The sequence below is a fragment of the Anolis carolinensis genome, unplaced genomic scaffold (genome assembly GCF_035594765.1).
Source record: "Anolis carolinensis isolate JA03-04 unplaced genomic scaffold, rAnoCar3.1.pri scaffold_13, whole genome shotgun sequence".
Taxonomy (NCBI): domain Eukaryota; kingdom Metazoa; phylum Chordata; class Lepidosauria; order Squamata; family Dactyloidae; genus Anolis; species Anolis carolinensis.
The window spans coordinates 14717641-14742135 of NW_026943824.1; the positions used below are offsets into that span (position 1 = coordinate 14717641).

Here is a 24495-nt window from a genome sequence, read left to right on the forward strand (position 1 = left end):
ACCCTCAGTTTTATAATATAATCTTTTTATATCATTTTTAATAATCTATATATATAAAAGAGTGATGGCGTCACGGCAGCGGACAAAACAACAAAAGTAAACACCCCACAACCTCGAAAATTGACATCACAACCCCTCATCCATGCCTCTAGGTTGATACAACAAAAAGAAAAGAAAAATAAAGTCCTAATTAGAGGGAGAGGAATAATTGTTTTTATCCAATTGCTGCCAGTTAGAAGGCTAAGCTCCGCCCACTTGGTCTCCTAGCAACCCACTCAGCCCAGTGTTAATAAAATAATGATAAAAAATAAATACAAATAATACAATAAAAAATTATAAAAAACACTAAAATAATTAATACAATAAAATACTATAACAAAATGACTAAAATAATACAACAAAATAATAAAATATAATAAATAAAAAAGATAAGTGACAATAAAATTAATTTTAAAAAATACAAATAACGTCAAATAAAAATTCCACAACAAGTTTTAACCGATACCACCACCACTTTGCCACAGCAATGCGTGGCCGGGCACAGCTAGTATAATATATTGTACAGTAGAGTCTCGCTTATCCAACGTAAACGGGCCGGCAGAATGTTGGATAAGCAAATATGTTGGATAATAAGGAGGCACTAAAGAAAAGCCTATTAAAATCAAATTAGGTTATGATTTTACAAATTAAACACCAAAACATCATGTTATACAACAAATTTGACAGAAAAAGTAGTTCAATAGGCAGTAATGCTACGTAGTAATTACTGTATTTACGAATTTAGCACCAAAATATCACGATGTATTGAAAACATTGACTACAAAAATGCGTTGGATAATCCAGAACGTTGGATAAGCGAGTGTTGGATAAGTGAGACTCTACTGTATTTACATATAATACTGATAATAATATTATAATGTTATACAATATAATACAAATAATAATACCATATAATAATATTAATTATATATTATATATTACATATAATATTACAGTATAGTAGTATAGTTCAATATAGTAATATATAATGCTAATATTGTGCAATGCTAATAAAATAATATATTCTATGTACATACAGCTGCTCTGAGTCCCCTTCAGGTGAGAAGGGTGGGATATAAATGTAATAAATAAATGTAGTAGATGAAGAAATAAATAATTTTAGACTTAGGCTCGCCCAAAGTCTGAAATGACTTGAAGGCACACAACAACAACAATCCTACTTAACTTGACTATCTTATTGGCCAGAAGCAGCCCCACGCTTCCCATTGAAATCCTGATAGGTTTATGTTGGTTACAGTTGTTTTCATTTTTAAATATAGTATTGTTCTTTCATTGTGTTGTTGTTTTGCACTACAAATAAGACATGTGCAGTGTGCATAGGAATTTGTTCGGTTTTTCCCCCCCAAATGATAATTTGGCCCCTCTACAGTCTGAAAGATTGTGGACCGGCCCTCTGCTTTAAAAGTTTGGGGACCCCTGGTCTAGATCCAGGGAAGTCATTCCGCCTTGGTCAGACCACAACTGGAATCACACAGTATCTTTGCGTGCTCATTCTCCAATACTTTTGCAGGTTTATTTTATTTATTTATTTATTTATTTATTTATTTTTCAAACTTATATGCCGCCACTCCCCTAGGGCTCGGAGCGGCTTACAAGAACCGGCTAAAATCAACAATTTAAAAACATCTTTAAAAACATCCTAAAAGCACCTTTTAAAACATCAACAACAGAACTCAAAAGCCTGTCGAAACAGGTGTGTCTTACATGCCCTGCGGAAGGCCAACAAGTCCCGCAAGGCGGCAAGCTGTTCCACAGAGATGGTGCCACTACTGAAAAGGCTCTGTGTCTAGTTGCAGTTAGGTGCAAAGTCTTAAAACTGGGGACTTCCAGTAGGTCTTGGTCCTCAGAACGGAGGGATCTCTGGGGTTTGTAGGGAGTGAGGCGGTCCCTCAGGTACATCAGCCCTAGACCATGCAAGGCCTTGAAGGTAAGCACCATCACTTTGAAAGTGATCCGGTGCTCAATTGGTAACCAGTGCAGCTGCCGTAAGATTGGTGTTATGTGGCATCTTATCAGGACTCCCGCAAGGAGCCGGGCAGCTGCATTTTGCACCAATTTGAGCTTCCGGATCACCGACACAGGAAGGCCAATGTAAAGGGCGTTACAGTAGTCCAGTCTCGAGATGACCGTAGCCTGGATCACCATAGCCAGGTTGTCCCTAGACAGAGAGGGGCCCAGCCGTCTAGCCTGCCGAAGATGAAAAAAGGCAGTTTTGGTAATGGCGGAGACCTGGGCCTCCATCGTCAATGAAGGGTCCAAGAGGACTCCCAGACTCTTTACTAGTGAAGACGGGCATAGCACTTCGCCATCCAGGGTTGGCAACTGGATATCCCCACTGCCCGGTCGGCCCAGCCATAGGATCTCCGTCTTTGCTGGATTCACCCTCAACCTACTGGAACGTAACCATCCAATAATGGCCTCGAGGCATTGATGAAAACTTTCGGGTACAGACTCCGATCGGCCTTCCATCTTTAACACAAGCTGAGTGTCATCAGCGTATTGATAACACTCGAGCCCGAAATCTCGGACCAGCTGAGCAAGTGGTCGCATATAGATGTTAAACAACAGAGGGGAGAGAATGGCCCCCTGAGGAACCCCACAAAGTAGAGGGGACCTTTCAGAGACCAGGCCTCCCTTCTCCACTCACTGTGGAGGTTTGTGATCCCACCAGTTCTTTACAGCTGGGAGGTGTTACTTGAGGCATAAGTTCCAATGAATCATTTGGGCCACATAGTTGTGCCTCTGTTTGTAGTCTGTCTGTGCAATTTTCTTACAGCAGCTGAGGATATGATCAATGGTTTCGTCAGTTTCCTCGCACAGTCTGCATTTTGGGTCATCAGCTGATTTTTCGATCTTGGCCTTAATTGCCTTTGTCCTGATGTCTTGCTCCTGGGCTGCAAGGATCAGGCCTTCTGTCTCCTTCTTCAGGGTCCCATTCGTGAGCCAGAGCCAGGTCTTCTCCTTATCAGGTTTTCCTTCAACTTTCCATGCAATGTTTTGTTGGGCAGCTGGCCAGCTATAGTTTGTAGTGTGGTTTTCTTGTACTGGTTTTTTGTCTGCTGTACTTTGAGGAGTTTCTGATTTTTGACTTCAATCAAAGCAGGTTCTTCACTTTGCTTGACATCTTCTGCCAGGGCATGTTCTTCTTCTTTGACTGCTTGTTTTACTTGTAAGAGTCCTCTGCCCCCGATCTTCTAGGCAGATATAGCCGGTCAACATCACTGCGAGGGTGCAGGGAATGATGAATGGTCATGAGTTTTCTTGTTTTTCTGTCCAAATTGTCCAGTTCCGCCTGTGTCCAGTTTATATCCTACAATCATGGAATCCTAGAGTTGGAAGAGACCCCAAAGGCCATCCAGTCGAACCCTCTCCATAACTCTTCAACTGGTCTGCGGCAGGTCTTGGCTTGTTCAGTAGACTCTCCCCTACACTTCCATTTGGCGGGAAGACTTAGCATTGAACGGTTGTCTTGTTAAAGTGCGAAGTATGGAACCCTGCGCAGCCCGGGAAGCCTTAGCATTGAACTGTTGTGTTGTTAAAGCCCCAAGTATGGAACCCTGCGCAGACGGGGAAGCCTTAACATTGAACAATTGTGTTGTTAAAGCGCCAAGTATGGAACCCTGCGCAGACGGAGAAGCCTTAGTATTGAACGGTTGTGTTGTTAAAGTGTGAAGTATGGAACCCTGCGCAGACAGGGAAGTCTTAGCATTGAACGGTTGTGTTGTTAAAGCCCCAAGTATGGAACCCTGCGCAGACGGTGGAAGAGTAATAATGAGCACTCGGGGGACTAAATCTAGAACTTTAACTAGTTCTAGGACACAAACACCGTTACTCAACTTGTAGACATGGGAGATATCTATTATCGCGAAACTATAATTTGGAACTTGATGTTATTGCGGATTCAAATTTTGTAATGCTGTAATTTGTAATTACATGTTATAGTGTTGTAATTGATTCCAACTTGACTTCAGCCGAAGGTTTATTGACCGAAATAAAGGCTAATGACTGAATAGTTTAGCAACCAATGCACCAAGCTTCTGATGGCCACCTTTACCCCCAACGTCTCTTCCAAACGCCACAACGTACTTACACAGCGCTCTTTGTACATACAATGAGTAGGCCAACTAGGGAAATCTGCTGAACCATTTGGGTTGAAATCTTAGCTGCCTCATCCCAACCGGTTTACCCTCTGTTAGAATTTCTGGGAGTTGAAGGCCACAACATCCGGGGACCCACAGGTTGAGAACCACTGTTCTAGATGGAACTATGGCAGTTGAATCATGTATCTGTCTTGGCACAAAAAGGCTAGAAAAGGGCAGGAGAAGACCTGTGAGTCTCCAGGTATAGTTGGATTATTGTCTGCTCCAGCAAGGCTAGCCAACAGTGAAGAATGCTGAGAGAGGGGTGTTATTTACTAGACATGTCCAAAAAATCGTTTTGAATCGTATATCGGAATTATTTCGGATTGTTCTCGCTTTTTGATGCGCATTCCGAGACATTGTCTCACAGCACAACCAGCAATGTAATTCGAACCATTGTTGGCCCATTCTCTAATTGTCTCTTAATGTTTCGTCAATTTTTCCTCCCCCCAAATTTTAAAAAAATATATTTTTAAAAATATTTTAAAAATTATTTTGTTTCTGCAACCTACCTTGAATGGGAGCTTATTTGCAAATTTGATGAGGATAGCTCAAGAAATGAGGGCGGGAGAGCCTGTAAAAGTCCCCCCCTCGAGTTCCCCCCCTTTTTTTTTTTGGCAATTGCGCATGCACGTCCGCCATTTTAGAAACATTTAGAATCATTACGAATTTTCGGAAATATCAGAAATTTTTGGGTGAAAAAATCGGAAATACTTTCTATATCGAAGCGCCAGCGCCCCCTACTTTAGAAACGGGAATTGAAATACTTTTTCCATCGATCGGACAAGCCTATTATTGACCCCTCTGGCTGCATGTCAGGGAAATGGCCTGGCACCCAAGGGGAGGCCCTTACTCCTGTCAGTGTGGTTTGTTTATTATAGAGGGAAATGTTAGATCAAATGTTTGCTGTTGGATTGTGCTTCTGTGTTCTGGCAAGCTTTCCAGCAGCAGAGGAGTTAATTGCATGCCAGCCCTGATTGATAGCTTGCAGGGCCAATGGGTCAAGACTTCTGTTTCAACTGCATGGAAGGAACATTCGTCACAGACTGTGGAATGTTGGGAGGATTGTTCTGATAACAGACTCCAGATGTGCTGTGCTTTTCCCTTTGCTGGGAACATGTGTCTGGAGAGTTATGGTGATTGGAGTTGTAAATAGTCTTGTATATAAATAAAGACTAGTACCGCTGGGATCAGCAGATAATTAACGGCTGAGGTGTGGTTTGTCAGTGTTACTGTGCAGAAGTACAAGTGGTCTGACTGATGAGTGGAAGATGAGACTCATCAACAAGTCAGGGCAAAGGTCGGATCTCATCTCTCCCACTGCTCCCGCCCTGACAACTCCTTCCCTCCCAGCAATGGGGATCACTGGGTCCTGACCTCGTAGGCGCCAGAGTGTCGGAAGATGCTGTAGTTCGGTGGAGGGGTCCGCGGGGCCGGGTTTTCTGGCGGGAGGGACAGGCGTATGGACATGTTGAAGGTGGGCAGGTCACTGTCCTCCTCGTTGTTCTCATGGACGTCGAAGGTGGGGTTGTCGTGGCCCTGGACCCTTGAGGTCCGTCCGGAGGCCTCCCCATCATCCTCTCTCTGCTGCCCTTCCTCCTCCTCCTCTTCCTCATCTTCACCCTTCCGGCCCCGCCACCACTTCTTGGCCTTCTGCCAGTGGCGGCGCAGGATGATGCAGAAGGTGTCGATGAAGAAGACCTCCACAATCTCGATGATGCAGACCACTGAGCAGCTCATCCAGAAGCCCAGCTCGCCACCCAAGTTGGATTGGAGGCCGAACACCTGGCAGGGAAAAGGGCATTTATGTTAGCGAGTGTGTATAGCGGAACCAGCAGCGTCCAGTTAACACCATGCGCAAAAGACTCAGACCAGGCAGAGGAATTGAAAGAACAAAGGAACTTTACTTGTTGAGTTGAAGTTAAGTAAACAGTTCAGCAATCGTACAATGTCCTTGTAGTTGCATAGGATCAATAACTAATCAATCAGCATTCAATATATCCAGCATAACATATTTAAACTGCTACTTGATTGTAGCTAGAAAGCCTGTTTTTTCTGTGCTCTCCCTGCAAGCTCAGATTCCCAACTGACAAACCCAGCCATCTGCCAGCAAACCGATACATTGTTTGAGGCGTGGCTCAGCTCCCTTTTTTGCAGAGATCTTTTGCAAGCAACTTTGCAAGGATTTCTTTACACACACACACACATAGCAATTTGGCGCAATAATTTAGTGCGGAGAGGGCATATTGTGACTCAGACCACATGGGAAGATGACCTCTCCAAGAGACAGAAGAATGGTCACCTGCACCTCAACCTTCCTCCTTGTCCTCCTGCCAGGCCAATGTGTCCCCCTCCACTCAGAACTCACATTGTTTTTCAGTTTCTCCGTGATGAACCTCTCATTCAGGTCCTTGTAGAAGACAATGAGGTTTGCCAAGTCCATCCTGGGGACGAAACGGAGAATATGGTCAAGGAGGAAGGAAGGGAAGCCAGATGCGGTCAGGGAAACTGGGAAAGTGAGCCCACCTGCCTTTCTTGTGCGAGACTCACTTGTTTAACGTCTTGTTCTTCATCCTTTGGTCCCAAGAGAGAACGCGGAGCATCCACTCCTTGAGAGGAAATAAAATCACGGTCAGGATGGCTACACTTACTTCGCAAGGCTCCTATTGGTTTATACGCCAGAAATGCCAAGGCGGCTAAGTATTATGGCTGGAACGCTCACCTCGGAGGCGGTCGAGGGCCACTGGGCCAGGCTGGTGGTGAGCGTCCATTCCTTCAGGCTGCGGAGAGAGGACGCCATTATTTATTTATTTACAGTATTTATATTCCGCCCTTCTTTCTCACCCCGAAGGGGACTCAGGGCGGATTACAATGAACACATATATGGCAACCAACATACAGTATAGACAGACACAGAGGCATTTAACATTTTTCCAGCTTTACGATTACAATGAACACATATATGGCAAACATTCAATGCCAACAGACAAACAACATATATAGACAGACACAGAGGCATTTAACATTTTTTTCCAGCTTCACGATTCCGGCCACAGGGGGAGCTGTTGCTTCACCGTCCACTAGTGGCTGTACTTCCTCATTCCTTTCCTCGTGTTTTGCTGGCAGTTTTATGATGTTGTAAATTAGTTAAATGAGCCTCCCGCATAAAGCGTACCTAAATTTCCCTACTTGACAGATGCAACTGTCTTTCGGGGTTGCATAGGTCAACAGCAAGTCGGGCTATTTAATGGTCGGGGGCTTAACCCGACCCAGGCTTCGAACTCATGACCTCTCGGTCAGTAGTGATTTATTGCAGCTGGTTACTAGCCAGCTGCGCCACAGCCCGGCTCCATTAAACAAGGACTAGAGGCTGGAGATCCCGCTGATAAAAGCCTGGGATCGAGCCTTACCTGCAGGCTTCCTTGCAGGTCTCCTGGCATCCTAGTTGCTCCTTCACAAACTTCTCATGGAGCTTGAAGTAGCAATACACTGCAGAAGGCAAGGAGGGAGGGAGAAGGGTTAAGAAGAGTCGAAGCGAAGGAGACCCCCATCATGAAGGCCCAGATCATAGAACGGGAGATAACAGGGACTCACTCCAGTCTGGGTTTTTCTTGTCGTTGCAGAACTGGGCTTCGGCTGGTAGAGGCTGGGCGTATAGGGCACAGCCACAGGTCTTGACCATCAGCTTCTGGAAGCAGGAATGCAGGCAGATCTGCAGAGAGAAAGCAATGGGAGTTTCGGAAATAGCAACCTCTCAAGCCTTTCACTATTTGTTAATGTATATTTTTGCTAAACTACATTCTATGTGTATGTTGATTTGCCAGTTTGACTGTACCTCTTTGGTTTGGGAGGGATTATAGCTATGTGATTGTACTGAGCATGTTCAGACTCAGGACTCCATTTTGTATTCAGTGTTTGTTATCCATTTCAGAGCGCCCAGATGGCGTAATGGACTAAGTGACTTGAAGGTTGGGTTGCTGACCTGAAAGTTGCCAATTTCGAATCCCATCCAGGTGAGGATGAGTTCCATCTATCAGCTCCAGCTCCATGCGGGAACATGAGAGAAGCCTCCCACAAGGATGGTAAAAACATCAAAAACGTTCGGGCGTCCCCTGGGCAACGTCCTTGCAGACGGCCAATTCTCTCACTCCAGAAACAACTCAAGTTGCTCCTGACATGAAAAAAAAATCCACTTCAGGGGAGGTGGATGTGTGTTTGCATAAGACCTCAGTGGAGGTGGATGCATATTGCTATTTAGGGAAATATGACTTATCGACTTCAGTGAGTACAACTATGCCTAAAAACTATGGGCAATTGATTAAGAATAATACCCTGTGTACTCAATACACAGAAGAACTACATCCTATCGTTAACTGAACTTTATTAAGAAATGTGTCTGTATGGTGAATTAATTTGTGAGCAAATAAGATATGTTATTTTTCAAGACTTTATTTTTTATTTCTGAGTGCATATTTTAAACTAAGAGATTCCAAGGCCGTGTATATCTTTTGGGCAATTACAATTACAACTTCAATTGCAACTTTAAAGAAACAACCATCCTCTGCTAACCAAATATATTTTTGTAGTGCCATGTCTTTGTCCTTGCCAGTTCAAAAACATGGTTCTTCAGTTACTTGTGCACCATTACACCAATGGTTCTCAACCTGGGCTCCCCAGATGTTTTTGGAATTCAACTCCCAGAAACCCTAACAACTGGTAAACTGGTCGGGATTTCTGGGAGGTGTAGGCTAAAAACATCTGGGGATCCCAGGCTGAGAACTACCGCATTACATGAATGCTTATGAATATCACTTGTTCAAAGGGTTGACATCTAACAAGGTCATGCTTTTCAAAAAGGTGATCTCCACATGTTCATGGAGAATCACATTTGCCAAATGGATGTGACATCATTTTCCCTTTTCAATAAGATTATGATTGTGTCATGATCTCCAATCTTTGGCATCTCCGGTCGGCTGACAAAGAACAAATGCCAGCCATAAAACGGGCCAGCCATATAATCTCAATTACCCTTTGGTATGTGAGAGCCCCTATATAAATGGGCCAAAGAGAAGGTTCTGGTATTCTGTACAATAAAACCTGTTGGAATCTACCAGCGTGTGTCTTGGTGCTTTTTTCTGGTGGAAGACTGACCCACAGCACAACTGGGAGAAGAGAACCCGACAGATTGCCATTTATTTTCAAAGGGATATGTGCCCAGAGACTGGGTGCAGTTATTTCCAAAAGGGAGTCAATAGGTTGCCAGCCACCAAACCCGCAGCACCAGTTTGGCCTCTATAGAGATGGCCTTGGGAGTGATATGGGGGGGGGGGGGGAATCAGGGCCTCTGTCCCACCTGCAAAGAGTAGCTCTTGTTGTAGAGGTTATCCACTTGGATGTCCGAGCCATCCATGCAATTGCTGTCGGGTTTGCTGAGCCGCTGGGAGGTGGTCTGTGGGCAGAAGGGTAGAGATCAACAGGGCGAGGGTAGGCGCAGTGTTCGTGTGCCCTCCAACCTAAGAAGGAAACTCTACTATCCAGCAATGAGCTCAAAAAATGAGCTCAATTTGACTCTTTCTTCTTGGCAGAGAGGCCCATGGTGTTTGCCACTAGAAGGGGACAGAAAATCAAGGTGACTCACCAAGTGCATCCCGATGGAGGTGGCAGTGCCCGTCTCGATCTCAGTGCCAATGTCCTCGATGAAGGGGTATTCATCTTGGCCATGAATGACCACCTTTGCTCCCGTGGAAGTCACCAGGAAGGGGTTGTAGTCGGCCTCCTCAATGTGTAGGACTACCTGCAGTCCTTGGGACAGGAGAGAGGAACCAGACAATGGAGGTTGCAACTCTGGCTTCATCAAAATGCTTTAATAATAACAATACTTTATTTTTCTATCTTGCCACCATCTCCCTGAAAGGACTCGGGGCCGCTAACACGGGGTGCAGCCCAAACAGAAACAAAGTATAGTAATTTAGAACAATAAACTAAAAACAAAGATACAACAATCAAATAAAATAATCAATTAAAACATAGCATACGATAAAACTCAAGTGCATAGCAGACACTGAATACAAAATGGAGTCCTGAGTCTGAGCATGCTCAATAATAATAATAGTAATAATAATAATAATAATAATAATAATAATAATAATAATAATAAATAAAGCAAGAAAAACAAGAAAACTCATGACCATTCATCATTCACGGCACCCTCGCAGTGATGTTGACCGGCTATATCTGCCTAGAAGATCAGGGGGCAGAGGACTCTTACAAGTAAAACAAGCAGTCAAAGAGGAAGAACATGCCCTGGCAGAATATGGAAAGCAAAGTGAAGAACCTGCTTTGATTGAAGTCAAAAATCAGAAACTCCTCAAAACACAGTAGACAAAGAATCAGTACAAGAAATCAGTACACTACAAACTAGCGCTGACAGCTGGCACAACAAAACATTGCATGGAAAGTTCGTTGACAAAATTGAAGGAAAAGCTGATAAGGAGAAGACCTGGCTCTGGCTCACGAATGGGACCCTGAAGAAGGAGACAGAAGGCCTGATCCTTGCAGCCCAGGAGCAAGACATCAGGACAAAGGCAATTAAGGCCAAGATCAAAAAATCAGCTAATGACCCAAAATGCAGACGGCAAGGAAACTGATGAAACCATTGATCACATCCTCAGCTGCTGTAAGAAAATCGCACAGACAGACTACAAACAGAAGCACAACTATGTGGCCCAAACGATTCATTGGAACTTATGCCTCAAGTACCACCTCCCAGCAGCAAAGAACTGGTAGGATCACAAACCTGCAAAAGTATTGGAAAATGAGCACGCAAAGATACTGTGGGACTTCCGAATCCAGACTGACAAAGTTCTGGAACACAACACACCAGACATCACAGTTGTGGAAAAGGAAAAGGTTTGGATCATTGATGTTGCCGTCCCAGGTGACAGTCGCATTGACGAAAAACAACAGGAAAAACTCAGCCGCTATCAGGACCTCAAGATTGAACTGCAAAGACTCTGGCAGAAACCAGTGCAGGTGGTCCCGGTGGTGACCTTGTTTCATGCCTAATGTTTCCATGGATTTGTTCTTACAGCCTTGTTTTTGCAACTATCATTTGGAACTGAACTTTTGCCTTTTATGAACTATCTTTTCCCTATCTCCTAATAAACTACAAAAGACTACTTTTGGTATACAGTCTGGTGTGTTTAGCAAGGTGAAGCTAACCTGAGGTGCGACAATATTCTGCAGGAATAAACGAAGGAACAATGATCATTTCCCAGGCCAGGAGTAGAGAGAAAACTGGCATCTGAATACCATCATTTTGTGAAATGCCAGCCATCCAAGCAAGCATTTGTCTTTCTGCTGGTGCTCCCCAGCTCCCAGGTTCCTGAGCATGTAAAGAGTGAGCATTTGTCCTGCCCATTGATCCAGTTGGCCCTTACCGTTTTCGCTTCCTGCAGTTGACGTTTTGAGGATCACCCCGTCCTTTCCGCTGTTGAAGGTGTAGCAGTTCCCATGCAGCGGGTGATGGAAGGAGGTGAAGTTCCTGCGGAGAAGGAAGCGAGGTTGACTTCACAAAGTTGAGGTTGAGTCACAAAGCCTCAAGAACTGAACATATTCTTTTGGATCCCTTCTCCAGGAAAGAAAAATAAAGGACTTGGAACACCATTTTCAAAGAGCCATGGAACAAAATGGCAGGATGAGACGCTACAAAATGCTTAGCGTTATGTTGCTATTTATGTGTCGGGGGGGGATTTTTTTTATCCAGCATTGCTGAATAAAAGAAGACTTTTTTCCACTCTGAGTGCATATTTTAATCTAAGAGGTCTTAAGGGAGTGTATATCTTTTGGGCATTTACAACTGCAAAGAAAAAAACCTCCACTGCTAAACAAATATATTTTTTATAGTGACATGTCTTTCTCCTTGGCAGTTCATAGACATGGTTCTTCAGTCTAACAGCTGAGTTACCTGTGTGCCATTACATGTATATTTGTCAATATCACTTCTTCAAAGGGTTGACTTCTAACGAGATCATGCTTTTCCTGACTGGTCATTTTCAAAAGGTGGTCTCCACATATTCATGGAGATTCACATTGGCCAAATGGCAAATTTTCAACAAGGTTACGATTGCCGTTTATTTCCAGAAGGATATGTGTTCAGAGACTGGGTACACCACCCCATGGAGACGAGAGCCGTCTACTAGCCTTTTACGCCTTCCGATCAAATGCAGGACTGACCTGGCGTCACAGGAGTTGCCATCGAAGGAGCAGCTCAGGAGAAGCTCCTCAGCCGAGTAGCTCATCTTCTCCTTCTTTTCCAGGTCGATCTGAGCCATGATGTTCATGAAGTGCAGCTTGTACCACTCCTGGATGGCGTTGACCCCATTGCTGAACGTGTAAACGGAACAGTTGGTGTTGTTTTGGGAGCCACACTGGAAAGGAAGGAAGAAAGAAAGAAAGAAAGAAAGGAAGGGAATGAGGGAAACAAAGAAAGAACTCACCCTGCAGGGATCAGACCACGGGTTCATGGTTTGCCAGAAGGAAGACCCTTGGACCACCAAGAGCAAAAATGGGCAACCCAGACTCTTGGGTGAGGAATCATGGAATGCTAGATTTGGAAGGGACACCCCAAGTCCAACTCCAGTCCAAATCCTTTCTGCTATAAAGGAAAAATACAATCTAAGCCCTCCAGATAGAGGTCCGTCCAGCCTCGGTTAAAAACTCTAAACCAGGGGTCCCCAAACTTTTTAAACAGGGGGCCAGTTCATGATCTTTCGGACCGTTGGAAGGCCGGACTATAGTGGGCCAAGCAATAATAATAATAATGAATAATAATAACAATAATAACAACAATAAAAAGAGGATTGGAAGAGACCCTTTGGGCCATTGAGTCCAATCCCCTTCTGCCTTTGTGCACAAGCAAAGCACCCCTGACAGATGGCCACCCAGCCTCAATGTTAATAATAATAATAATAATAATAATAATAATAATAATAATAATAATAATAATTCTCAATTAAAAGACAAAGTATGGATTGTCGATATTGCAATCCCAGGGTATAGCAAGATTGAAGAGAAACAACTGGAAAAGCTGACACAATATGAGGATTTAAAGATCGAACTGCAAAGACTCTGGCACAAGCCAATCAAGGAAGGTGGTCCCAGTGGTGATGGGCACACTGGCTGCAGTGCCTAAAGACCTTGGCCTGCACTTAAACACAATCGGCACTGACAAAATTGCTATCTGTCAGCTGCAGAAGGCCACCTTACTTGGATCTGCCCGCATTATTCACTGATACATTACATAGTCCTAGACACTTGGGAAGTGTCCGACGTGTGATCCAATACAACAGCCAGCAGAATGTCTGCTGTGGAATCATCTTGTTGCGTTTCAAATAATAATAATAATAATTGACAAAATTACGATCTGCCAACTGCAAAAGGTCACCCGACTGGGATCTGCACACATCATCCGAAAATACATCACACAGTCCTAGACACTTGGGAAGTGTTCGACTTTTGATTTTGTGATACGAAATCCAGCATATCTCTCTTGTTTGCTGTGTCATAATAAAATAAAATAATAATAATAATAATGATAATAATAAGGGTTGTAAGAGAAGAAGAGACCCCTTAGGTCATTTAGCCCAACCCCCTTCTGCCCTTGTGCCGTGGGGCTTCGATGGCTTCGTGGGGATAAATGGCTTCGATGGGCCGCATCCGGCCCCCGGGCCTTAGTTTGGGGACCCTGCTCTAAACCATAGAATCATGGAATTTTAGAGCCCTCTAGTCCAACCCTTTTCATGTCAAGGAGGAAAAGCACAATCCAACAGATAGCCATCCAGCCTCTACTTAAAAGTGCCACTGTTGAACATCTCTTCTACTCCTAATGAAAGGAGCTCCTCTTGAGCCACAGCTTCCCTTTCCAGAGAAATCCTGAGCCAAAGAGCAGCAGAAGTAGAACTCAAGCTAAAACTACAAATGCCAACGCGTTCCAGGCTGGGCAGCTTTCTGTGGCCAGAGCTGCATGAACTCCCTCTCAACTCAATGCTTCCAACTTTTCCAAACTCAGGCCCCCTTGGGCCGGCTATAGGGCGTCCAGATGATATTTCTCCTTACCAGCCGGAAGCCCACTTCGGAGTTGTCGACATTCACAATGCTGGAGCTCCTTGAGAAGTTGCTGGCATCAGCCCGACGCTTGTAACCGGAGGAAGTGGAGGAGTGGTTTCTGGGCCTGGCCTCGAACTCGTTGGCCATCAGGAGGGGAAAGAGCTTGAGAAAGCCTCCCTTCGCGCCTTCTTCACTTTCTTCGGGGCCCAAGTCACGGCGATCCCGGATTGGGCTCCCTGAGATGTTGTACAGCAGCTCCAGCGCCATCTTGGTCTCCCTGTCCAGCTCTGACAGGTGCTCTTTGATGGTGCTGTACCTGCGGGAAGAAGAAGAACATGCCCTGGCAGAATATGTAAAGCAAAGTGAAGAACCTGCTTTGACTGAAGTCAAAAACTCCTCAAAGCACAGCAGACAAAAAGTCAGTACAAGAAAACCGCACTACAAACTAGAACTGACAGCTGGCACAACAAAACATTGCATGGAAAGTTCCTTGACAAAATTGAAGGAAAAGCTGATAAGGAGAAGACCTGGCTCTGGCTCACGAATGGGACCCTGAAGAAAGAGACAGAAGGCCTGATTCTTGCAGCCCAGGAGCAAGACATCAGGACAAAGGCAATTCAGGCCAAGATCAAAAAATCTGCTGATGACCCAAAATGCAGACTGTGCAAGGAAACCGATGAAACCATTGATCATCTCCTCAGCTGCTGTAAGAAAATCGCACAGACAGACTACAAACAGAGGCACAACTATGTGGCCCAAATGATCCATTGGAACTTATGCCTCAAGTACCACCTGCTAGCAGCAAAGAATTGGTGGGATCACAAACCTGCAAAAGTATTGGAAAATGAGCACGCAAAGATACTGTGGGACTTCCGAATCCAGACTGACAAAGTTCTGGAACACAACACACCAGACATCACAGTTGTGGAAAAGAAAAAGGTTTGGATCATTGATGTTGCCATCCCAGGTGACAGTCGCATTGACGAAAAACAACAGGAAAAACTCAGCCGCTATCAGGACCTCAAGATTGAACTTCAAAGACTCTGGCAGAAACCAGTGCAGGTGGTCCCGGTGGTGATGGGCACATTGGGTGCCGTGCCAAAAGATCTCAGCCGGCATTTGGAAACAATAGGCATTGACAAAATTACAATCTGCCAACTGCAAAAGGCCACCCTGCTGGGATCTGCGCTCATCATCCGAAAATACATCACACAGTCCTAGACACTTGGGAAATGTTTGACTTGTGATTTTGTGATATGAAATCCAGCATATCTATCTTGTTTGCTGTGTCATAATAAAATAAAATAAAATAATAATAATAATAATAATAATAATGAGTTGGAAAAGACCCCAAATGCTATTCAGTCTAATAATAATAATAATAATAATAATAATAATAATAATAATAATAATAATAATGAGTTGGAAGAGACCCCAAACTATCTAGTCCAAATCCTTGCCATGTAATAATAATAATAATAATAATAATAATAATAATAATAATAACAACAACAACAACAACAACAACAACAACAACTTGGGAAGTGTTCGACTTGTCATTTTGTGATATGAAATCCAGCATATCTATCTTGTTTGCTGTGTCATAATAAAATAATAATAATAATAATAATAATAATAATAATAATAATAATAGCAACAGCCAGCAGAATATCTGCTGTGGACTCATCTTGTTGTCTTTGAAATAATAGTAATAGTAATAATAATAATAATAATAATAATAATCATCATCATCATCATCATCATATAGAGTTGGAAGAAACTCCAAGGCCAACTAGTCTAACCCGCTTCCGTCAAACAAGAAGACAACAACCAAGCCTTCCTGGCAGATGGCCATCCAGCTCCTGCTTTCAAAACCTTCCTAGAAGAAGACTCCACCAGACTCTCAGGCATTCCATATTCCACAAGAGTTGGAAGAGACCCCCAAAGGCCAGCCAGACTAACAAGGCACAATCAACGCCCTCCTGGCAGATAGCCATCCAGCCTCTGCTCAAAAGACTTCCAGAGAAAGAGATGACACCAGACTTCCAGGGAACAGCTCTTATCATCAAGGAATTTCTTCCTAAGGTTTAGGTGGAATCTCTTTTCCTGGAATCTGAACTCATTGCTCCTTTGTGTCAGTTTCTGGAGCAGAAGGAAACAACTCTGCTCCCTCTTCCTTATGACCATCTTTCTGGTGTTTAAACACGGCTTTCATGTCCCTTTCTCTGGATCATTTCGGTGGCTCTTCTTTGGAAATGACTAGGACGTATCCGTCTCCTTCTGGACCTGCTTTGCCCAGTGTCGGGTTCTTTTCTCCCAGTTGTGCTGTGGGTCAGTCTTCCACCGGAAAAAGCATCTACGCTGGTAGATTCCAACAGATTTCATTGTACCGAATACCAGAACCTTCTCTTTGGCCCACTTATATAGGGGCTGTTGCATACCAGAGGGTAATTGAGGTTTTATGGTTGGAGATCATGACACCCAGAACAGGACACATTGCTCCTTGGCTAGAATCTCCTTAAAGCTCAGAATAAAGGGTGCGAATCAGGTGCCACTCACTTGTAAGGGTTGATGTTGCAGATGGTGACGGCCGGGAAGGGCAGCTTGTGGAACTGGACGGTGACGGAGACGGAGGCCACGTAGTAGTTCATGACCAGCTGGGCGCAGAAGTAGAGGAGGCAGCCCACGGCCACCAGCGTCAGAAGGGTCCACAGAGCGCGGCGCAGATGGCCCCGCGAGACCACCATGCGCCGGAAGCCGTGCATGTTGGTGTTCATGCAGTACCACTGCATCAGCTCCCACAGCGTGGGTGCTTGGGGCCCTGTCATTGGGAGTGCCCGCTTGATGGTGGCCTTCAGCTTCTCCGCCGGAGCCATGGTCACCGGTGCTCAAGGGTCTCTGCTCTTCTGCAGGCGGAGCAGAGGGGGAAACAAAGGCATTACAGTAGGCTAGGTGTCACTCCCGGTGGCTCAAGCAAACAAGAGTTCTATCTCCCACCCTGGACATTCCACAGATATACAAACCTCACTTACAAATGTTGCCATTGGCCAGCATAATTAGTATAATTGACTGGCCTTGCTGCTTCAAAGCTGGTTGTTAGAGCGGTCCAGCATGAAACAATCAAGGCCAGCTAACACCTCCCAACAAAGGATTCCCCCCAGGCAGGAAGCAGCCAGGTCTTGAAGCTGCAAGGCCATTCGATGCTAATCAAGCTGACCAACATTCGCACTTGCCTCTAACAGACAAGAGTTCTTTCTTCCATCCTGGACTTTATTCCACAGGACCTTCCGATGGCCTAGGGCAGGGGTCCCCAAACTAAGGCCCGGGGGCCGGATGCGGCCCTCCAAGGTCATTTACCTGGCCCCCGCCCTCAGTTTTATAATATAATATTTTTGTATTAGTTTTAATAAAATAATATATTGTATATACATATAATATTGATAATAATATTATGTTATACAATATAATACTAATAATAATACCATATAATAATATTAATTATATGTTATATATTACGTATTATATAATAGTATAGTGGTATAGTTCAATATAGTAATATATAATGCTAATATTGTGCTATGCTAATAATATAATATATTGTATGTACATACAGCTGCTCTGAGTCCCCTTCCAGGTGAGAAGGGTGGGATATAAATGTAGTAAATAAATGCAGTAAATAAATAATTAATCCCACCCGGGGAGAGTGCGGATGAGCTCCCTCTATCAGCTCCAGCTCCATGCGGGGACATGAGAGAAGCCTTCCACAAGGATGGTAAAAACATCAAAACATCCGGGCGTCCCCTGGGCAACGTCCTTGCAGACGGCCAATTCTCTCACTCCAGAAGCAACTCCGGTTGCTCCTGACACAGAAAAAAAAAATCCACAGATATATAAACCCCACATGTCTAATTTCCAACAGACCTCCCAACTTCTGAGGATGCCTGCCATAAATGTGGGGGAAACATCAGGACAGAATGCTTCTAGAACATAGCTGTACAGCCCGAAAAACTCACAGCAACCCAGTGATTCTGGCCATGAAAGCCTTTGACAACACAAAGTCTCACTTATCCAAGCTAAACGGGCCGGCAGAACCTTGGATAAGCGAATATCTTGGATAATAAGGAGGGATTAAGGAAAAGCCTATTAAACATCAAATTAGGTTATGATTTTACAAATTAAGCACCAAAACATCATGTTATACAACAAATTTGACAGAAAAAGTAGTTCAATACCCAGTAATGTTATGTTGTAATTACTGTATTTACGAATTTAACAACAAAATATCATGATACAGTAGAGTCCACTTATCCAAGCCTCGCTTATCCAAGTTTCTGGATTATCCAAGCCATTTTTGTAGTCAATGTTTTCAATATATCGTGATATTTTGGTGCTAAATTCGTAAATGCAGTAATTGCAACATAACATTACTGCGTATATTGAACTGCTTTTTCTGTCAAATTTGTTGTATAACATGATGTTTTGGTGCTTAATTTGTAAAATCATAACCTAATTTGATGTTTAATAGGCTTTTCCTTAATCCCTCCTTATTATCCAAGATATTTGTTTATCCAAGCTTCTGCTGGCCCATTTAGCTTGGATAAGTGAGACTCTACTGTATATTGAAAACATTGACTACAAAAATGCCTTGGATAATCCAGAACCTTGGATAAACGAGTCTTGGATAAGCGAGACTCTACTGTATTTATTATTATAATTCCTTCTACTTTTCCTGCTATCTTTCCTAACGTCTTTCTGCCCTTCCTTCTATCGGTCCCTCCCTCCTTCTGCCTTTCCCCCTTCTTTTCTTTCTATCTTCCCTGCTATCTTTCCTTTCCTTCTTGCCTTCTTTCTACATGTCCTTCTATTTATTACTTATTATTATTTATTACAACATTTAAATCCCGCCCTTCTCACCCGAGAGGGGACTCAGGGCGGCTTACAATAAACACACATATAAAAATTATACAGTACACATAAATCAGATTAAAAATTATTAATTTACATCAACATTCATAAAAACATTCTATCCTTCCCTCCATCCTGCCTTTTCCCCTTCTCCTCTACTTCTCCTTCTATCTTTCTGCCCCATCCTTCCAGCCTTCCTTCAACATTTCCATCTATCTTTCCTTCCTCTCTTCTTTTTTTCCTTCCCATTCTTCTTTGCCCAGGTAAAGGCAGCCTCGATGGGGCTCCCATCTGCCTCTTACCTGGCTGAGCTCTGGACTGGGCTTAGAGCAAAGAAGAGACAGAGGTGAGGCAGCTGCCACCCCTGAAGAAGCAGCACCTGAACCCGCCTCCTTTCTTTCTCTTCCCTCCCCTTTGGGCTACAATCTGGGGAACCCTCTGCTTCTCCTGCCCCATCTCAGGATGGGAAAGAGCCGCAGCAGCAGGAGCCGTAGGAAGAGAGCCAGGTTTCAATAGGCTTGGACTAGACCGCTGTTGAGGATCCCTTCCAGCTCTAGGATGGTGTATGATTCTATGGCCGGCATGGGGAAACTTTGGCCCTCCAGTCAGGCCCGTAGCTAGAAAAAAAATTCAGAAGGTGTTGAAACATTTTCCCCAAGATGACTTTTGTGGCCAGTGTCTTCTGATCTGGGACGAGATCTCAACAAGGCCTTGAAATTATCATCATCCTGCAAAGGTTCTTCACAGGTAACATGTCCTGAATCATTGCTCCCTCTTTATGCCAGTTCTTGTCCGGCACAAAGGACAATGCTGCTGCTGTTCAGTCGTTTAGTCGTCTCCGACTCTTCGTGACCTCCTGGACCAGTCCAGGCCAGAGCTCCCTGTCGGCCGTCACCGCCCCCAGTTCCTTCAAGGTCAAGCCAGTTCCTTCAAGGATCCCGTCCATCCATCTTGCCCTTGGTCGGCCTCTCTTCCTTTTTCCTTCCATTTCCCCCAGCATCGTGATCTTCTCCAAGCTTTCCTGTCTCCTCATGATGTGGCCAAAATACTTCATCTTTGCCTCTAGTATCCTTCCCTCCAGTGAGCAGCTGTTGGGCATTATTTCCTGGAGGATGGACTGGTTGGGTCTTCTTGCCAAGGTCCAAGGCACTCTCGGGATTTTCCTTCAAAAACATCTCTCTTCCTTCGCTCTGCCTTCCTTATGGTCCAGCTCTTGCATCCATAGGTCACTATGGGGAAGACCATGGCTTTGACTATGCGGACCTTTGTGGCCAGTGTGATGTTTCTGCTCTTCACTATTTTGTCCAGGTTGGCCATTGCTCTCCTCCCAAGAAGGATTTCCTGGCTGCAGTCTGCATCTGCAGTGATCTTCGCGCCTAGAAATATAAAGTCTGTCACTGCCTCCACGTTTTCTCCCTCTATTTGCCAGTTATCAATAGGTGCAGTTGCCATGATCTTGGTTTTCTTGATGTTTAACTGCAACCCAGCTTTTGCACTTTCTTCTTCCACCTTGGTGATAAGGCTCCTCAGTTCTTCCTCACTTTTGGCCATCAGAGTGGTATCATCTGCAAACCGAAGGTTGTTCATGTTTCTTCCAGAAATTTTAACTCCGGCCTTGGATTCCTCAAGCCCCGCACGTCGCATGATGTGTTCTGCGTACAAGTTGAATCGGGAGGGTGAGAGGATGCAGCCCTGATGTCCGCACTCCTTTCCCAATCTGGAACCAGTCTGTTGTTCCCTGGTCTGTTCTGACTGTGGCTACTTGGTCTTTATACAGATTTCTCAGGAGACAGACAAGGTGACTTGGTGACAATAGTTTCCACAATTGGCAGAAGTTTCTTTCTGTTTTCTTCTACTTTCTTCATTTTATCCACAGGAAATACATATCCTGGCAATGGAATCTGAGGATTTTGCACTAATTGAGCTTTCACTTGGTCATCAGACACGGTCAAGTCCAAAGTGTAAACAATGACAACGATTCTCCTCTTTGCCTCTGTTCTAAGGTTTCTTTGACAGGGCTTGGATTGGATGAACCAGTGGTGGACACCCCAGTTTCCACACTTTCCTCAGTTTTCACCTGCAATCCAGGTCAAATCCCCTTGCCTGCCCACATTTCCACTATGTCAGCTATTGCTGCCATTGCAATGTAAATTTTGGGCTGGATGACCCTTGGGATCTCTCCTAACTCTGGTATTTTTAAAATTGTTTTATTATTATTTTATTATGACACAGCAAACAAGATAGATATGCTGGATTTCGTATCACAAAATCACAAGTCGAACACTTCCCAAGTGTCTAGGACTGTGTGATGTATTTTCGGATGATGCGTGCAGATCCCAGTAGGGTGGCCTTTTGCAGTTGGCAGATTGTAATTTTGTCAATGTCTATTATTATTATTATTATTATTATTATTATTATTATTATTATTGGGTTGTTGTGTGTTTTCCAGGCTGTATGGCCAAGTTCCAGAAGTATTCTCGCCTGACGTTTTGCCCACATCTATGGCAGGCATCCTCAAAGGTTGTGAGGTATATTATTATTATTATTCCTACTACTACTGTCATTTATTCCCCGCTTTATCTCTCCAAAAGGAGACTAAAAGCGGCTTAACATATAAGCTTTAGCACATCATTTAAAATAACATACCAATATGTAAACATTTAAACAGAATTAAATATAAACAATATTAAGAAGTTAATATCATTACACTATATTCAGAGAAGAGATACTACACTTGACCTTAGCCAAAAGATTGAGAAGCAATGATTCTATGATTCTAAAGCCCCATTTCTCCACGAACCTTCTAATGTCTATGAAGTTGGATGGGCATCTGCTGGGAGGGGTTTGATAGTGTCCTCTTGCCCGGCAATATGGGGTTGGACTGGATGGCCCTTGGGAGTAGAGTCTCACTTATCCAACACTCGCTTAACCAAGGTTCTGTATTATCCAAGGCATTTTTGTAGTCAATGTTTTCAATATATCATGATATTTTGGTGCTAAATTCATAAATACAGTAATTACAACATAACATTACTGTATATTGAACTACTTTTTCTGTCAAATTTGTTGTACAACATGATGTTTTGGTGCTTAATTTGTAAAATCATAACCTAATTTGATGTTTAATAGGCTTTTCCTTAATCCGTCCTTATTATCCAAGATATTCGCTTATCCAATGTTCTGCCGGCCCGTTTAGCTTGGATAAGTGAAACTCTACTGTATTATTATATTTACATCATTTTTATCTCTAAAAAGAGACACAAAGTGGCTCAAAGTTTTAAGATGGGTATCATTTTATCCTTAGGTAGCAGTATTCACCTGCTTGGCAAGGACCTTTGGTTATACAGTAGAGTCTCACTTATCCAAGCCTCACTTATCCAAGCTTCTGGATTATCCAAGCCATTTTTGTAGTCAATGTTTTCAATATATTGTGATATTTTGGTGCTCAATTCGTAAATACAGTAATTACAACATAACATTACTGTGTATTGAATTACTTTTTCTGTCAAATTTGTTGTATAACATGATGTTTTGGTGCTTAATTTGTAAACTCATAACCTAATCTGATGTTTAATAGGCTTTTCCTTAATCTCTCCTTATTTTCCAACATATTCGCTTATCCAACGTTCTGCTGGCCCATTTATGTTGGATAAGCGAGACTCTATTGTATCATGATATTTTGGTGCTAAATTCGTAAATACAGTAATTACAACATAACATTACTGCGTATTAAACTACTTTTTCTGTCAAATTTGTTGTATAACATGATGTTTTGGTGCTTAATTTGTAAACTCATAATCTAATTTGATGTTTAGTAGGCTTTTCCTTAATCCGTCCTTATTATCCAAGATATTCGCTTATCCAAGGTTCTTCGGGCCGGTTAAGCTTGGATAAGTGAGACTCTTCTGTACTTCCTATGTGTATAAATATGCATCAGGGACATAATAATAATAATAATAATAATAATAATAATAATAATAATAATAATAACAACAACTTTATTTTTATACCTCGCCCCATCTCCCTGGAGGGACTCGGAGAGGCTAATAATAATAATGCCATGTGACTCTTTTTAATGTCTGAATGGATGGTATTTGTTGGCATAGCCTGCCCTTGTCCAAACTGCAGCTGACCATCGGCTTTCTGCAAATGAAACTGGCTTTGCTTTGGCATCCGCCCGGGATGTTAACAAAACCCAGACAAGGCTCGGAGGGAATGTCTGCAAATCCAGATGAGATCAGTGAATGCCAGCCATTGTTCGCTTGCCTTTGTGTGTCAAGAGTGCGCATGCCGTACATTTGTTTTCAGGCCTTCACAATGGGCCCATCGCTTGTTAATCTCTTCCATGCCGCAAAAGACTTTTGTGTTGCTTTTATTGCAAACCCACTCTCCCGCGGTACCTTTGAGATGTTAATTCCAGCATTGCCGGCATATGCAAATATGCAAATCAGTCTGATAATCTCGCAGTGCCATCTGTTGACAAAAGGCAAGGAGAAGCTGGCTGGTTCTTGTGAAGGCGACGAATTTCAGTATCAAGAAATATGAAGCACTTGTTTCAAATTTACAAATAAAAGCATGCCCAGAGGTCTGCAGTCTTGCCCTGCTGGACTGGGCCAGAGCTTGGAAAAGTTACTTTTTGGAACTAGAGTTTTGGACTTGAACCAAAAATAAGGATTAGTCTGTGTTGTGGTCAGTCTTTGCAAAAATCTCAGCAATGTATTGGTTCGTCGAAGGCTTTCATGGCCGGGATCACAGGGTTGTTGTATGTCTTTCGGGCTGTGTGGCCATGTTCCAGAAGTATTCTCTCCTGACGTTTCGCCCACATCTATGGCAGGCATCCTCAGAGGTTGTGAGGCATCTGAGGATGCCTGCCATAGATGTGGGCGAAACGTCAGGAGAGAATACTTCTGGAACATGGCCACACAGCCTGAAAGACATACAACAACCCAATGTATTGGTTGCTCTGTGGCTCCGAAAAACTATCCAAGGCCAAGCAAAAGTGGGACAGAACTGGGTTTTTCCAACCCAGGAAAAAGAGAAAAACCTCCAAGGGCGGATCTACACTGTAGAATGAATACAGTTCAAAACCACTTTATTGACATAGCTCTAGGAAATCCTGAAATATATACTTCGATGAGATACCAGCTCTCTTTGGCAGAGAAGGCTAAATGTCTTGTCAAACTAGAACTCCAATAATAATGATAATGATAATAATGTACAGTAGAGTCTTATTTATCCAACATTCACTTATCCAGTGTTCTGTACTATCCAACGCAGTCTGCCT

General features: G+C 43.4%; 1 protein-coding gene across 1 annotated transcript; it reads right to left on the reverse strand.

Moving 5' to 3' along the window:
- Positions 1-4026: 4026 nt before the first annotated feature.
- Positions 4027-17449, reverse strand: LOC134294171 (amiloride-sensitive sodium channel subunit gamma-like). The gene is made up of 12 exons (XM_062964320.1): positions 16866-17449; positions 14316-14622; positions 12435-12628; positions 11639-11742; positions 9838-10001; positions 9553-9648; positions 7794-7911; positions 7610-7688; positions 6922-6979; positions 6750-6808; positions 6568-6643; positions 4027-5984 (listed from the first exon to the last, which is right to left on the reverse strand). The coding sequence occupies exons 1-12, from the start codon at positions 17180-17182 to the stop codon at positions 5562-5564; spliced, it is 1995 nt and encodes a 664-aa protein (XP_062820390.1). The 5' UTR covers positions 17183-17449; the 3' UTR covers positions 4027-5561.
- Between the last annotated feature and the right edge of the window lie 7046 nt (positions 17450-24495).